General features: G+C 43.0%; 1 protein-coding gene across 1 annotated transcript in view; it reads right to left on the bottom strand.

Moving 5' to 3' along the window:
* Positions 1-13,927, bottom strand: part of VWF (von Willebrand factor) — a 159,186-nt gene that overhangs the window by 30,466 nt on the left and 114,793 nt on the right. The window contains exons 35-38 of the mRNA XM_046661799.1: positions 6,335-6,555; positions 4,969-5,161; positions 4,432-4,773; positions 2,477-2,676 (exon numbers count right to left, since the gene is read on the bottom strand). Of these exons, the coding sequence (XP_046517755.1) occupies positions 2,477-2,676; positions 4,432-4,773; positions 4,969-5,161; positions 6,335-6,555 (956 nt within the window). The remainder of the gene's footprint in view (positions 1-2,476; positions 2,677-4,431; positions 4,774-4,968; positions 5,162-6,334; positions 6,556-13,927) is intronic.

Genomic DNA, 13,927 nt, shown 5'->3' with positions numbered 1-13,927 from the left:
GCAGAGAGAGGCTCACATCTTTAGAGTGCGTATTGTAAAGTAACGAGAGCTATGGAAACTGGTAAATATTTTGCCCTTCAAGTTACCACAAGAGATTTATACCCTGGTTTATTTCCCCGAAGAAAAGTGTTCTAGGCTTTATTTTTCAGTTAAAAAAAATTTCATTTAACAGAAATGTTCTTCATGCTAGATTTTTATTCTTTCTCTGCTTTGAAAGTTGAAATTGCAGGTGGCTGGATAGGATACTTGTTTTCATCCATTTAAACTGTATTTTCTCAAATAACTACAACTGACTGTAGTCCCTTCATAGTTTTTGATTAATTTTATGTCACTTGATTTTAAAACATATATAAGACTGTTTCTAAGTCAAAAATATTGCACTATTTGGAAGCAATGTGTTGGACTGAAGGTGAGGGGAGCAGCAAAAAGGGGAAATAGAATCAGAGAGGAGGAGTGTGGGGGGAGTGGAGAAACTAAGATAACACACACAAGCTCCCTGCTTTCAGCACCCTGCGGACCTCTGATGCTCCTGGAGCCAGAAACACTTTGCAAAGGAGCTTCCTTCTCATCACAGAATGCCAAGGAAGAGGGTAGAGACCATTTCTGCCTCCCTCTGAGAGTACCTTACCACTCCCAGCAAAACCAGTCTGAAATTGTCCCTGGGTGCCAGCACCACATGTAAGTGGTCCCTATCATCCGAGCCCAGCAGGAGGCCAGAGCTGTGCAAATCTGGGAGAGCAAAGTCAGGTTTGGTCAACTTGTTTGGAGAATATCGTGGTTCAGGCAGTTACTAAATTTGGCAAGTTGAAGCATGGCAGTAGAGTGTGACTGGGCTTCCCTCCTAGTTTATCCATTATACTGTGAGAACAAAGCGGATCCACTAGGGTAAAGCCCAACAATAAAACAGAGCAGGTGGAACCATCCAAGTATAGCCTAATGGAGGCCATGCTTACATGGACACCTGGCTAGTGCAGAGTTTAGCTCACAGTTCCAGAGAGATCGGTGGCGGGGCTAGGACACTATGGGATGAACTGCTGTGGTGAATAGGAAGCCTAGTTTTATCAGCTCATGCCATCTGAGCCTCAGTTTCCTCATCCATTCGATGGGACCTGTAAAAATTACCCTGTGAGGCTTTGGGGAGAATCAAATGAAATGGTCCATTTCTTGGCTTACAATGTCAGGGTCAAAATAGTATAGTTACTGGAATTATTGTTTTCATCATCCTCCAGATTGGTTAGCTAGCTTTATCATGAGTTCACCTAGTTGTGATTAAATATAGTTTTAAGTCCACTTGTCCACCTAGTGAGAAAGGTCCTCCTTGGGGATGATGGAGATGTTAGGTCTTGGGTGGAGCCCATGATCCTAGAACACACTCTCCTTTGTTGGAAGCCAAACGTGCTCCTCCTTCTACCATGCTCTGTAATATCACTGTCAAGGATGAAGGACAGGACCACTGCACACATTCACAGGGGCACAGACCCACACTGCCCAGATCCTACAAATATATGTGTTGCCAGCTATGAAGAGACATGACTGCCATCTTAGGCCTGGATGGAGGAATATCCTTTTGAACTTCTAAAGGGCTAAAAGAATTGATGATTCAATGACTTGCAAGCAAATCAACCCAAAGAAGACCTAGCAAAAGGGAAATTTCATATTATTGAAAAGAGCAAGCTCTTTGGGGTCAGATAGAACTTAAAATTCTGAGTCTAACTCCCAACTCCATCACTTACGAATGGTGTCCACGGGCAGGGTGCTAAGCTCTGTGAGCCTTAGCTCGCTCATAGAGGCTTTGTGAGTATTTATGAGATGACGTAAGATATCCCAGTGTGTTCTGTGGAACCCTAGTCCAAGGCGATGCTGCACACACACACACACACACACACACACACTCACTCACTCCACCACACATACAAGTTCCATGGTCAAATAAGTTTAAGCAGCAAAAACCCTCTTAAATATTTACAATGTCCATTAAAATCTCTAAAAGTTCCTGCAATAAATAAATTGTGTTTAGCTAGTGTTCTTTAAACTCTCTTGACTACAGGTAATTGCAAAACACACCTTTGAAAAACATTGAGATAATGAATATATAGTGCTTAGTACAATGCGAGGTAAGTAATATATCCTAATAATGGTAGACATCACCATATAAAATACTCTTTTCCCATTCCCTTCTGGGTTCCTATAGCATTCTTCTTGCATGAATATAATGATGAAACAGTAGTAGTAGTAGTAATGTGTTGTTAACACTTTGGTATCTGGTCACACAGCTAACACATGACAGGCCTGGGATTTGAACCAAGATCTGTCTGACTCCAAAACCATTATGCCATGCTGCTTCCCTATCCCTCAATGATCCTGTGAAGCGTCCACGCCTGCTGCCAAAGTTGGAAGGGGCCAATCACTGGGGAACATCGTCCTACTGACCCCAGAGGGAAGCAGCTCCTGAGGAAGTGAGAAGCCAGGCTCCTACCTGGTGCCGGACCCCATCCTCACTGACACACTGGGTGCAGGCATCTTCGGGCACACAGCTGCCTTCCAGCATGACTTGGTGTTGGGGACAGAAGCAGCCTTCCGAGGGATGGTCCACACAGGAGCTCGTATTGCCCTCACAGTGCCGGGGACAGCCGAGCTCACAGTGGTTGTACACCAGGGATGGTGGGCATGACATAGCTGCAGATAGAGAAGGAAGTCACTCTCATGGGTCCACACCAACCAGAGGGAAACAGGCACAGCTAATTCAAGGTGGCAAACCATCTGACACACTTGCTGGGGCAGAGAAGGCTAGTTTCCAACAATTTTTATTCTCCCCGTTTTCCCTAGAACTAGAACTTTTAGCTGGGCACATGATCACCCAGAATAAAGACTACATTTCCCAACCTCCCTTGCAACTAAGTGTAGTCATGTGACTAATTTCTGACCAATGAACTGTAAGAGGAAGTTTGGAAACCTACAGCAGCCTCCGGGAATCTTTGTTAAAAGACAGCTGTGCATGCCCTTTGTCCCTCTTCCTTTCTTCCCTCATCCTGCCTCTTGGCACATGGATGCGATAGTTTAAACCATGAGGAACAACCACACCCAAGTGAGGGCAGAGCGAAAACGGAGAATCCAGTTTAAGGCCCAGAAACAGCTGGAGTCGCCTCTCTGATCAGCTGTGAGACTGAATCTTACTTCTCTGTCACTTGTAGCCAAATTTAATCCTGATTATGCGAACCTGTGTGTCCTTAGGAAGTCTGGTGGTTTTTGTCTTTTGAATACAGGCATATTTAATGCTTTTAAAATCCTCTTAAAATTAAATAAGGAATCCACAGCTATGAAGAGTTGCCTTAGGAGAGAAGCTAGAAGGCCACTCACTTCCCCAGCTCTGGCCCTGCTCAACCCCTGCCTCATGTTCTCACGGTGCCAAGGCAGGTGGCAGAGGAGGTTTCCAAGGATTTAGAGCGCCACGGGTTTTCCTGTATATGCACAATAAATAGCCAGGAGGTAGAAAAAGAAATTAGAAAGCAGAGAAGTTGCTATTGGTAACTCAAAAACTAACATTTGCCCCTTGATCTGCGGGCAGATTAAAAGGATGCAGTATCATACACATAAACTCAGAAAAGCAGAGCTGGAAGGAACCTCCGGGTATCTAGTCTAACTCATTCTAAGATGCAGAAACAGAGGTCCAGAAAGACTAAGAGAATAGCCGATCACCAGCTGAGCAGGGACTGGGAGGCCCAAGGCCTCCAGCCCCAGGTTAGAACTGCTGACAGCTCTGTGATAGACGACTATAAGACTCCAAGATGCTGGTACATATTGACTTCCCGCAAAAAAAAAAAAAAATTCAGGGGTTATATTCCATAATTGAGGATGTTGACATTCAGTATTCTTTTCACTCCAGCATCCCCTGAGGGTAGAAGCCATAGCTGATTCATTCTGGTGTCCCCCACATGTTAAATGATCAATAAATGCCAACTCCAAGTAGGGAAGCTGACCTTGAAGGAGACATTTGTACCCTAGCAATCCTGTGGTATTTGTAATTAAGAAGCTTTTTGGTATTCAAATGGAAAAATTCCACTCACCCTACAAAATCCTGCTCAGGCATGGCCTACTCTGGGAGCCTCTGCCAAAGCTTGGTGGAATTTCCAATTCAATGTGATTGGTTATTCTGTATTTTGATGATGCCTATATGTGTCTAATACATGAAAATCACATTTGAACTATAGAAATACTAATAGAAAGGATCGTGTTTTCCTTTACCTAGAAATTCTACATTCAAGTTACTTATATATCTACCATCTTATTTGATCCTAACTGGAATCCTAGGTAATGGGAAATAAGGGATTTTGATCTTCATTACCCAGATAAAGAATTTGAGGCCCAGAGAGGTTGAGCAGGCCCATAATTAATTGGTCTTCGCAACTTTTGGGAGTCCATATGGAGACTCACCACAGAAATCAGCTGTTCTCCAGTCAACACAGACACCATTGGTCCGACAGAGGTGGGCATAAGAAGCAACTGCCTCACACACTTGCTCCTGGTGGCAACTGTCCTGCTGGCAGATGGCGTAAAATGTGGCTGGAGCAAGAATCTTGTGGCATTCAGCAAACAGTGCTGAGAGGAGGACCTGGCAGTGGGAGCTGCTGGAGACAGGACACTGCTCCTCAGGAACAGGCTGGCATGTCTGCCCTGGCTGCTGCACAGTCCATTCCTGGATGAGCCTTTTCCAGTCGGTGGTGATCGTGCCATCCCTCAGCATGAAGTCATTGGCCCCATTCTCATCACAGATCCCTAGAGAAACAAAGAAAGACAAGAATGGTAGCCCTGGGTGCTAACTTATAGATGCCAAAGACCCGGCCATTCTGCATCCCCACCAGAGTCTGAACCTTGCTACTGGACCAGAAATATAAGCACCCAAGAGTCTTGAGAGTAGAGTAAGGAAGGTTTATTACTATAAAAGGGGGAGAGCAAAGAAGATGTTCTTACCACAGAGACCAAACATCTGTGAAGCAAAAGTCTTGGGGCTGAGCTGCAGCTGGAACTCATTGTTTACTGGAGTGAACGTGAAGATGTGGCCAAGATGGTTGAATCTGATCTCAAACATGATGGCACCATAGACGCTGACTTCCATGTTCCCACCCACGTAAGGGACAGGGACCAGTCTCCCATTCACTGACACCTGCCCGAAGAAGAAATGACTCATCAATAGTCAGAGCAATAAGAAACCCTAGAATTTCACTCTTAGCTTCTTCCCAAAGTTACTGGCAGTCCCTACACACTCCCCACACTCAACTCCAGTGTTACCCACAAACCCTAACATTGGGCAGCAGCTCTTCTAAGATAAAGGGGCTTTGCAGAGGAGACTTGACAGGAGAAACGACGATTACAATACTGTACAGACGGCCGTGCACCTGGAACCTGAAAGCCTGGAGTTAGAGCGAACCTTGAGTCTGTGTGCACACAACAGGGAAGGCTGATCCCTCCAGGCAGGCTGGGAAAGCGCCATTTTGCCGACTCATCAGGGTAGTGTCTCCAGGAGCACCTGACAGGACTATTCTAAGTCTTTTTGGTTTATTTATTTATTCACATATATATACTTTTTGGTCACTAGCTCTTTGGAGGCCCTACCATACATCATATCAAACATATTAAAATGCCCTCATATCCCATGAGGAATATAATATTTGCTGTAAAAATTTTGGAAAGCTTCTTATCCCTTTGATTTTAAAATTTTTGGCTAGGTGTTACTCATTTAATATATGACTAACTGCGATTTTTCAGCAATTACTCTACATATTCAAGAATTCTTACAAAATGAGAACATGTAACCTATAAGTCATTTTCAGGTAATGAAATATTTATGATTTCTAAATGAGCAAGTAAAGAAGTTGGCATAATGTAACCTTTTATAAACTTTTAATCAAACATTTCTTTATATCAGTTTTGTAGTTTTCTTCTTGAATTTTGGATCCATACATTTTGTTTAGGCCCTAAATATTTTCCTTTGGAAAGCTCACAGGGCCTAGGCATTGGGCTTATAACTCCTGCTGGGTAAACAGTCCTGGTGTCAACCCCAATTTTCTACCAGTGCAAGAAACTGACACAAAATTCACAATTTAATGCTACCTAAAATTGACCCTTTCTTCCAAATCTGGGCCCAGAACAACTTGGAATCATGCCAAAACAAGGGAGAGGGCAAGAAGCCCCTCCTAAGAAGGTGGTGCTCTCCCCATTAGGCAGAAGGTTGAGACCTAACAAGAGCACCAACTCAAACCAATTGCCACCAGGTCCACGTGTTTCCCCAAAGTCCTGCTGCTGCCTTGCCACTGGACCCGCAGAAAGCACCTCTCACCTCCATGTCGCTGTGGAGCTCAACCGAGAGGCCATTATGCTTCACCTCGATGGACTTCATGCAGGCCTGCCTCGCCCCAGGGCCGCAGGCACCATTGTGGAGAATCACCTCCAGGTCCTGCTCCTTATTTTGAAGTAGAACGTATGAACAGTCTCCAGTCAGCTTGAAATTCTGCCCATCAAAGGTCACGATGTGCCGGGTAGAGCTGCCCATGCACGCACCTGGACAGGGAGAGCAAAGGATGGGTGGGACATTATCCAAACTCCCATAATGCAAGGAGGCAGACATTACCAAGTTGCACACCAATAAAAGGAGCTGAGAGCTGAATGGGCCCTTTGAGTTCTTATAGTCTAATTTCCTCCATTTTACAGATTCAGACACTGAAATTCTAAGAGGTAGAGGGGCTCAGGTAAGTAACACTTGGCCATTAAATAGTTTCCTAGAGAATGTTTGGAGGAACAAGCATTACATAAAAATGTGGCAAATTATAGAACCATACTTCCAAAAACTTTAAATGTGCAAAGTGAATGATCTACTCCACAGGGATCCCTTGGCACAGGACACAAAGTTAAGTTCCAGGGGTGTCCAGAACTGTTGAAATCACAAGGAGCTACACAAACCATGAGCTCATAATCTCATTGTAAAGAAAGTTCACCTAAAGACACACGTGTCCTTTCAGCTGCCAAGTGACTAATGGTACAAGTGGCCATGTGTCTCCATCCTTTAAGATGTCACACAAGAGAAATATTTCTGAAGCCAAAACAAATGGCTGGGTCTCAGCACTGCCTCATTTGCCACTCATTCATTCACATAATCAGCAAATTCTCAAGGTTCCCATTAAACATCTTTTGGGAATGCTAATCATCTCACAGCTACATAAGATGCTTATGTAAAAATCCCCCATGGAAGGCACCACTGCCATATATGATTTGAAAGCTAATCTCGGACCTAATGAAGTTGGAGATGAGCTTTCCAGACAAACCATGAGCACATCTACGGTGGTGGGTAAATGCAAGCACAAGAACTGAGAGGCAGATTCAGCGGGTCAGTAAGGCCACACTAATGCCCGCACTCACAGCCAGGCCTGGGCAATCTCTATCTGCACGTGTGACCTATATATCACGGCAGCGTGGTCACTGACAAACGATGAGTCTGGATACACCATTTGTCAGAGCTAAGCAGCCTCCCCAGGAGTTCTCTCACTTGGAATCTCCTAAGGCCCTGAGCAGTCAATCACTTCCAGTGGCAGTACTCAATACGACTGGCCTAGTGACATCCATGCTTATGCTGCAAATTACCCCAATACTCCAGCCTTAAATATTGTCAAATCTTAAGGAGTCCAGCCCAAATGCTCTGAGAAAGTAGTAAGTCACCATGCAAAGAAATGGTTCTAGCTCACACTTGGCAAGTTAATGGGAAGGGTTTGCCCACCATAAGATAAACTATTACAGTGAAACGGATACTTCAGAGCCAAAGGAACTCAGGATTGAATTCTGTCCCACTACTTATTTGCACTGTGACCTTGGAAAAATTACCTAACTTCCGTAATCCTCTCCTATGTCCTCTGCATAATAGGATCATAATAGCTACCTTTTAGGATTATTCTAAGAATTAACTGCAATATAGATCCAATGCCTGCCTAATAATGCATGACACACATGTGCGTGTTTGACAAAAAAACCCCTACAAATCTTATGAACAAGTCAATGCCACAAAGGAAATCCAATAATTCATAGAAATAAGAAGGTTTCTGGATTGTAGATGTATGGAACCGGAGGTCCCCCTGCCCCAGAATACTGAACAAAATCACCTCCCAACAAACCATCACTTTGTACTCCAGTTCATTGATCAGTGTTAACGAAACATATTCCTGAACACATTCTAGTGTTCAGGACACAGAGAAAGTTAGGCTGAACCAATTAAAATTAATCTCTGAGAGGAAAACAGTTCACTACAGAATAAAGTATATCACTTATAAATATCTCCTGAAGTCATTTATCTCCTCTCTCTCCTTTTCTTCAACGTCTTCCTACTCATCCTCTTTCTGAGTAACAACAGATCCATCTGTGACAGAATATTACATTAAAACTTTCAGCTAAAGTGTCAAAATAGGATGGATACCAGATACTGAAGCAAATTTTTAGACAGACAAAAATGCAAATGTTCAAAAAGACATCCAACCAGCCAAAGACAAAGGCAACTGCCCAGGTCCCCACGACCTTGTCAACCAAACCAGTACAGAGCAACAAGAGGAACAAACTTAACTTCATAGAAACCACGCCTCCAGCACAACTAGAAAACACAGAGGGCCCAAACTTTAATGTAACTGTAAATAAAATAGGAAGAAAATAAACACCAATCCCAGCAAACAATGTCTCATTCTCCTGCCACCAGCATTCGTCATGAGCAAGGGCAACTGAGGGAAGTTGTAGAGAAGAGAGAAGAGAGGAGCTAGCAACAGGCCCAAAGTTTCTCTAATACCAGCCCTAGAAAGAGAGTCCTCAGTGCAGAAAGACTTAAGAAGCAGCTTAAAACAAACCCAGGGTTAAGAGACCATCTGACAGGCTCAGCTTCTGGGGGGAAGAGCAAAAAGGCATGGGAAGGCGCTATTTGGCAGTTGAATGGTGATGTTAAAAAAAAGAAGCAAAAGGGGGAGAGAAGCCCTGAGGGCGGGGCGACCCCCAGCTGCCGTTGCCCGCCCCGTGGGTCTAGGGATTGCCGGAGATCTCGGAGAGGACCAGGGCGGGGGGAACTTTCAAAGGCTGGTTCTGCGACCCGGAGGGGAAGCGCCGGAGCTCCGCCCGGGCAGCAGACAAAACTCTCTGCCTGCCGTTAGCAGAGGGGCCACGCTGAACATTCACGGCTCCGGGAGAGGCCCGGAGAGAATCCCAGAGGGCGGGGCGACCCCCAGCTGCCGTTGCCCACCCCGTGAGGCTAGGGATTGCTGGAGATCTCAGAGAGGACTGGGGCTGGAGAGAGTTCCAGAGACCCAGCTTAGTAGCCTAGGGGGAAACCCTACAGGCTCACAGCAGCCTTAGGGAAAGCCTCTGCACAGCACCAGTAGAAGGCACCCAGCCGCCAGCCACAAGGCTGGAAGACCCCAGGGCAAAAGCAGCATAGCTAGGTGTACTAACCACAGACTGTAGAAGATGCCAATAGCTCTCCTGCGACCCATAGAGGACAAGTGAGATTTGGTGGGTGCCGACAGCAACGGAGCGACAAATATAAGTGATCCCACCCCTGGCCGCTGGAAAAGCCCATAACACCGTTGCAGACCCCAAGGAGAGAGCACATCTAGGTGGGCTGCAACAGTAGGCACCTGCAGCCTGAAGCCCCCCTGTGACGGCCCCCACGGCAGAGGAGGGAATCCAAAGGGCCACTGTGGCTACGAAGAGGGGCCCAGGCCCAGTTAGCAACTACGGACAGGGTTCCTGGTTGGTGAAATATAAACAGCTGCTCCTCCCACCGCAGCAGCTGAAACAAGTGAAAGGAGCAACTAAACTCTATCTCCATGCGGAGGCACAAATCAACAACATCAAGCAATATGAAAAAATACATTAAATCTCCAGAACAGAAAGAAAGCAACAAATATACAGAAAACAATCCCAAAGAAAATGAGATGTATAACCTAAATGACGATGACTTCAAAACAGCCATCATTAAGATTCTCAATGAGTTAAGAGAGAATTCTGACCGACAACTCAACGAGTTCAGGAGCTATGTCACAAAAGAGTTTGATACGATAAAGAAGAACCAAACAGAAATATTGGAAATGAAGAACACAATAGAGGAGATTAAGAAAAATCTAGATGCTCTGAACAGTAGGGCCGATAATATGGAGGAAAGAATTAGCAATTTGGAAGATGGCAATATAGAATTGTTGCAGGCAGAGGAGGAGAGAGAAGCAAGACTTAAAAGAAATGAAGAAACTCTCCGAGAATTATCAGACACAATTAGGAGATGCAACGTAAGGATTATAGGTATACCAGAGGGAGAAGAGAAGGAGAAAGGGGCAGAAAACCTATTCAAAGAAATAATGGCTGAGAACTTCCCAAATCTGGTGAGGGAGATGGATCTTCAGGTGACAGAAGCCAATAGATCTCCAAACTTTATCAATGCAAGAAGACCAACTCCACGGCATATAGTAGTGAAGCTAGCAAAAGTCAACGACAAGGAGAAAATATTAAGGACAGCCAGGCAAAAGAAACTAACCTACAAAGGAACCCCCATCAGGCTATCAGCAGATTTCTCAGCAGAAACTTTACAGGCTAGAAGAGAGTGGAATGATATATTCAAAAATCTGAAGGACAAAAATCTACAGCCGAGAATTCTCTACCCAGCGAAAATATCCTTCAAATACGATGGAGAAATAAAAACTTTCCCAGATAAACAAAAATTAAGGGAGTTCATTGCCACAAAACCTCCTCTTCAGGAAATCCTCAGGAAAACCCTCATTCCTGAAAAATCCAAAAAAGGAAAGGGGCTACAAAACCAAGAGCAGAGGAGATAAGTAGAAGGACAACAACAGAGAGTAGCAGCTCTACATCAGAACAGATTAAACCATGGGACGAGAAACAAAGGAAACTGAAGAAAACCGGAAAACAAGACACAAAATGGGAGTGGTAGGCCCCCACGTCTCAATAATCACTCTAAATGTAAATGGATTGAACTCCCCAATCAAAAGACACAGAGTGGCAGGATGGATCAAAGAACAAGATCCAACAATATGCTGCCTCCAGGAAACACACCTCAGCCCCAAAGACAAACACAGACTCAGAGTGAAGGGATGGAGAACAATACTCCAAGCTAATAATGAACAAAAGAAAGCAGGTGTCGCTATACTAATATCAGACAAGGTAGATTTCAAAGCAAAACAGATAAAGAAAGATAAAGAGGGACAGTATATAATGATAAAAGGGACTCTCCACCAAGAAGACATAACACTTATAAATATATACGCACCCAACACAGGAGCACCAAAATTTGTAAAGCAACTCTTAATAGAACTAAAAGAAGACATCAACAACAATACAATAATAGTAGGGGACCTCAACACACCATTAACACCAATGGACAGAACATCCAGACAGAAAATCAACAAGGAAATAATAGAATTAAATGAAAAATTAGACCAGATGGACTTAATAGATATATATAGAACACTTCATCCAAAAACAGCAGGTTACACATTCTTCTCAAGTGCACATGGAACATTCTCAAGGATTGACCATATTTTGGGAACCAAAGCAAACATCAATAAATACAAGAGAGTTGAAATAATATCAAGCATCTTTTCTGATCATAACGCTATTAAACTAGAAATCAACTACAAGAAAAAAGCAGAGAAAGGTGCAAAAATGTGGAGACTAAACAACACGCTTCTCAACAAACAATGGATCATTGAAGAAATTAAAGAAGAAATCAAATATTATCTGGAGACAAATGAAAATGAGAACACGACATACCAAATCATTTGGGATGCAGCAAAAGCAGTCCTAAGAGGGAAATTCATCGCAATACAGGCTCACCTCACTAAACAAGAAAAAGCTCACGTAAGCAACCTCAAATGACACCTAACGGAACTAGAAAAAGAAGAACAAACAAAGCCCAGAGTCAGTAGAAGGAGGGAAATAATAAAAATAAGAGCAGAAATAAACGATATTGAAACAAAAAAGACAATAGAAAGGATCAATGAAACAAAGAGTTGGTTCTTCGAAAGAATTAACAAAATTGACAAACCCCTAGCCAGACTCACCAAGAAAAGAAGAGAGAAAGCGCAAATTAATAAAATCAGGAATGACAGAGGAGAAATCACAACAGATACCAATGAAATACAAGAGATCATAAGAGAATACTATGAAAAACTATATGCCAACAAATTGAACAACTTGGAAGAAATGGACAAATTCCTAGACTCCTACAATCTCCCCAAACTGAATCAGGAAGAAATGGAGAATCTGAATAGACCAATCACAAGTAAGGAAATAGAAACGGTAATCAAAAACCTCCCCAAAAACAAGAGTCCAGGACCAGACGGCTTCTCTGGAGAATTCTACCAAACATTCAAAGAAGACTTAATACCTATTCTCCTCAAACTGTTCCAGAAAATTGAGAAAGATGGAGAACTCCCTAACACATTCTATGAAGCCAACATCACTCTGATCCCCAAACCTGACAAGGACAACACAAAGAAGGAGAACTACAGGCCGATATCACTGATGAACATAGATGCAAAAATCCTCAACAAAATTTTGGCAAACCGATTACAGCAATACATCAAAAAGATTATACACCATGATCAAGTGGGATTTATACCAGGGACACAGGGATGGTTCAACATCCGCAAGTCAATCAACGTGATACACTACATCAACAAAATGAAAAACAAAAACCACATGATCATCTCAATAGACGCAGAGAAAGCATTCGACAAGATCCAACACCCATTTATGATAAAAACCCTCAGTAAAATGGGTATAGAAGGAAAGTACCTCAACATAATAAAGGCCATATATGATAGACCCACAGCCAACATCATACTCAATGGACAAAAGCTGAAAGCCATCCCTCTGAGGACAGGAACAAGACAAGGGTGCCCACTTTCACCACTCCTATTCAACATAGTACTGGAGGTGCTGGCCAGAGCAATTCGGCAGGAAAAAAAAATAAAAGGAATCCAAATAGGTAACGAAGAAGTAAAACTCGCGCTGTTTGCAGACGACATGATCTTATACATAGAAAACCCCAAAGAATCCACAGAAAAACTATTAGAAATAATCAACAACTACAGCAAAGTAGCAGGGTATAAAATTAACGTGCATAAATCAGTAGCATTTCTATACACTAACAATAAACTAACAGAAAAAGAACTCAAGAACTCTATCCCATTCACAATCGCAACAAAAAGAATAAAATACCTTGGGATAAACTTAACCAAGGAAGTGAAGGATCTATACAATGAAAACTACAAGACTTTCTTGAAAGAAATAGGCGATGACATAAAGAGATGGAAAAACATTCCTTGCACATGGATTGGAAGAATAAACATAGTTAAAATGTCCATACTACCTAAAGCAATATACAGATTCAATGCTATCCCAATCAGAATCCCAAGAACATTCTTCACAGAAATTGAACAAACAATCCTAAAATTCATATGGGGGAACAAAAGACCACGAATTGCTAAAGCAATCTTGAGCAAGAAAAACAAAGCCGGCGGAATCACAATCCCCGATTTCAAAACATACTACAAAGCTACAGTGATCAAAACAGCATGGTACTGGTACAAAAACAGGTCCACAGATCAATGGAACAGAATTGAAAGCCCAGAGATAAAACTACACATCTATGGACAGCTAATCTTCGACAAAGGAGCACAGGGCCTACAATGGAGAAAAGAAAGTCTCTTCAACAAATGGTGCTGGGAAAACTGGACAGCCACATGCAAAAGATTGAAAATCGACCATTCTTTTTCACCACACACCAAAATAAACTCAAAATGGATCAAAGACCTAAAGATTAGGCCTGAGACAATAAGTCTTTTGGAAGAGAATATAGGCAGTACACTCTTTGACATCAGTTTCAAAAGAATCT

This window comes from Equus quagga, chromosome 1 (genome assembly GCF_021613505.1).
Source record: "Equus quagga isolate Etosha38 chromosome 1, UCLA_HA_Equagga_1.0, whole genome shotgun sequence".
Lineage (NCBI taxonomy): Eukaryota > Metazoa > Chordata > Mammalia > Perissodactyla > Equidae > Equus > Equus quagga.
This window is presented reverse-complemented; position numbering and strand designations above follow the sequence as displayed.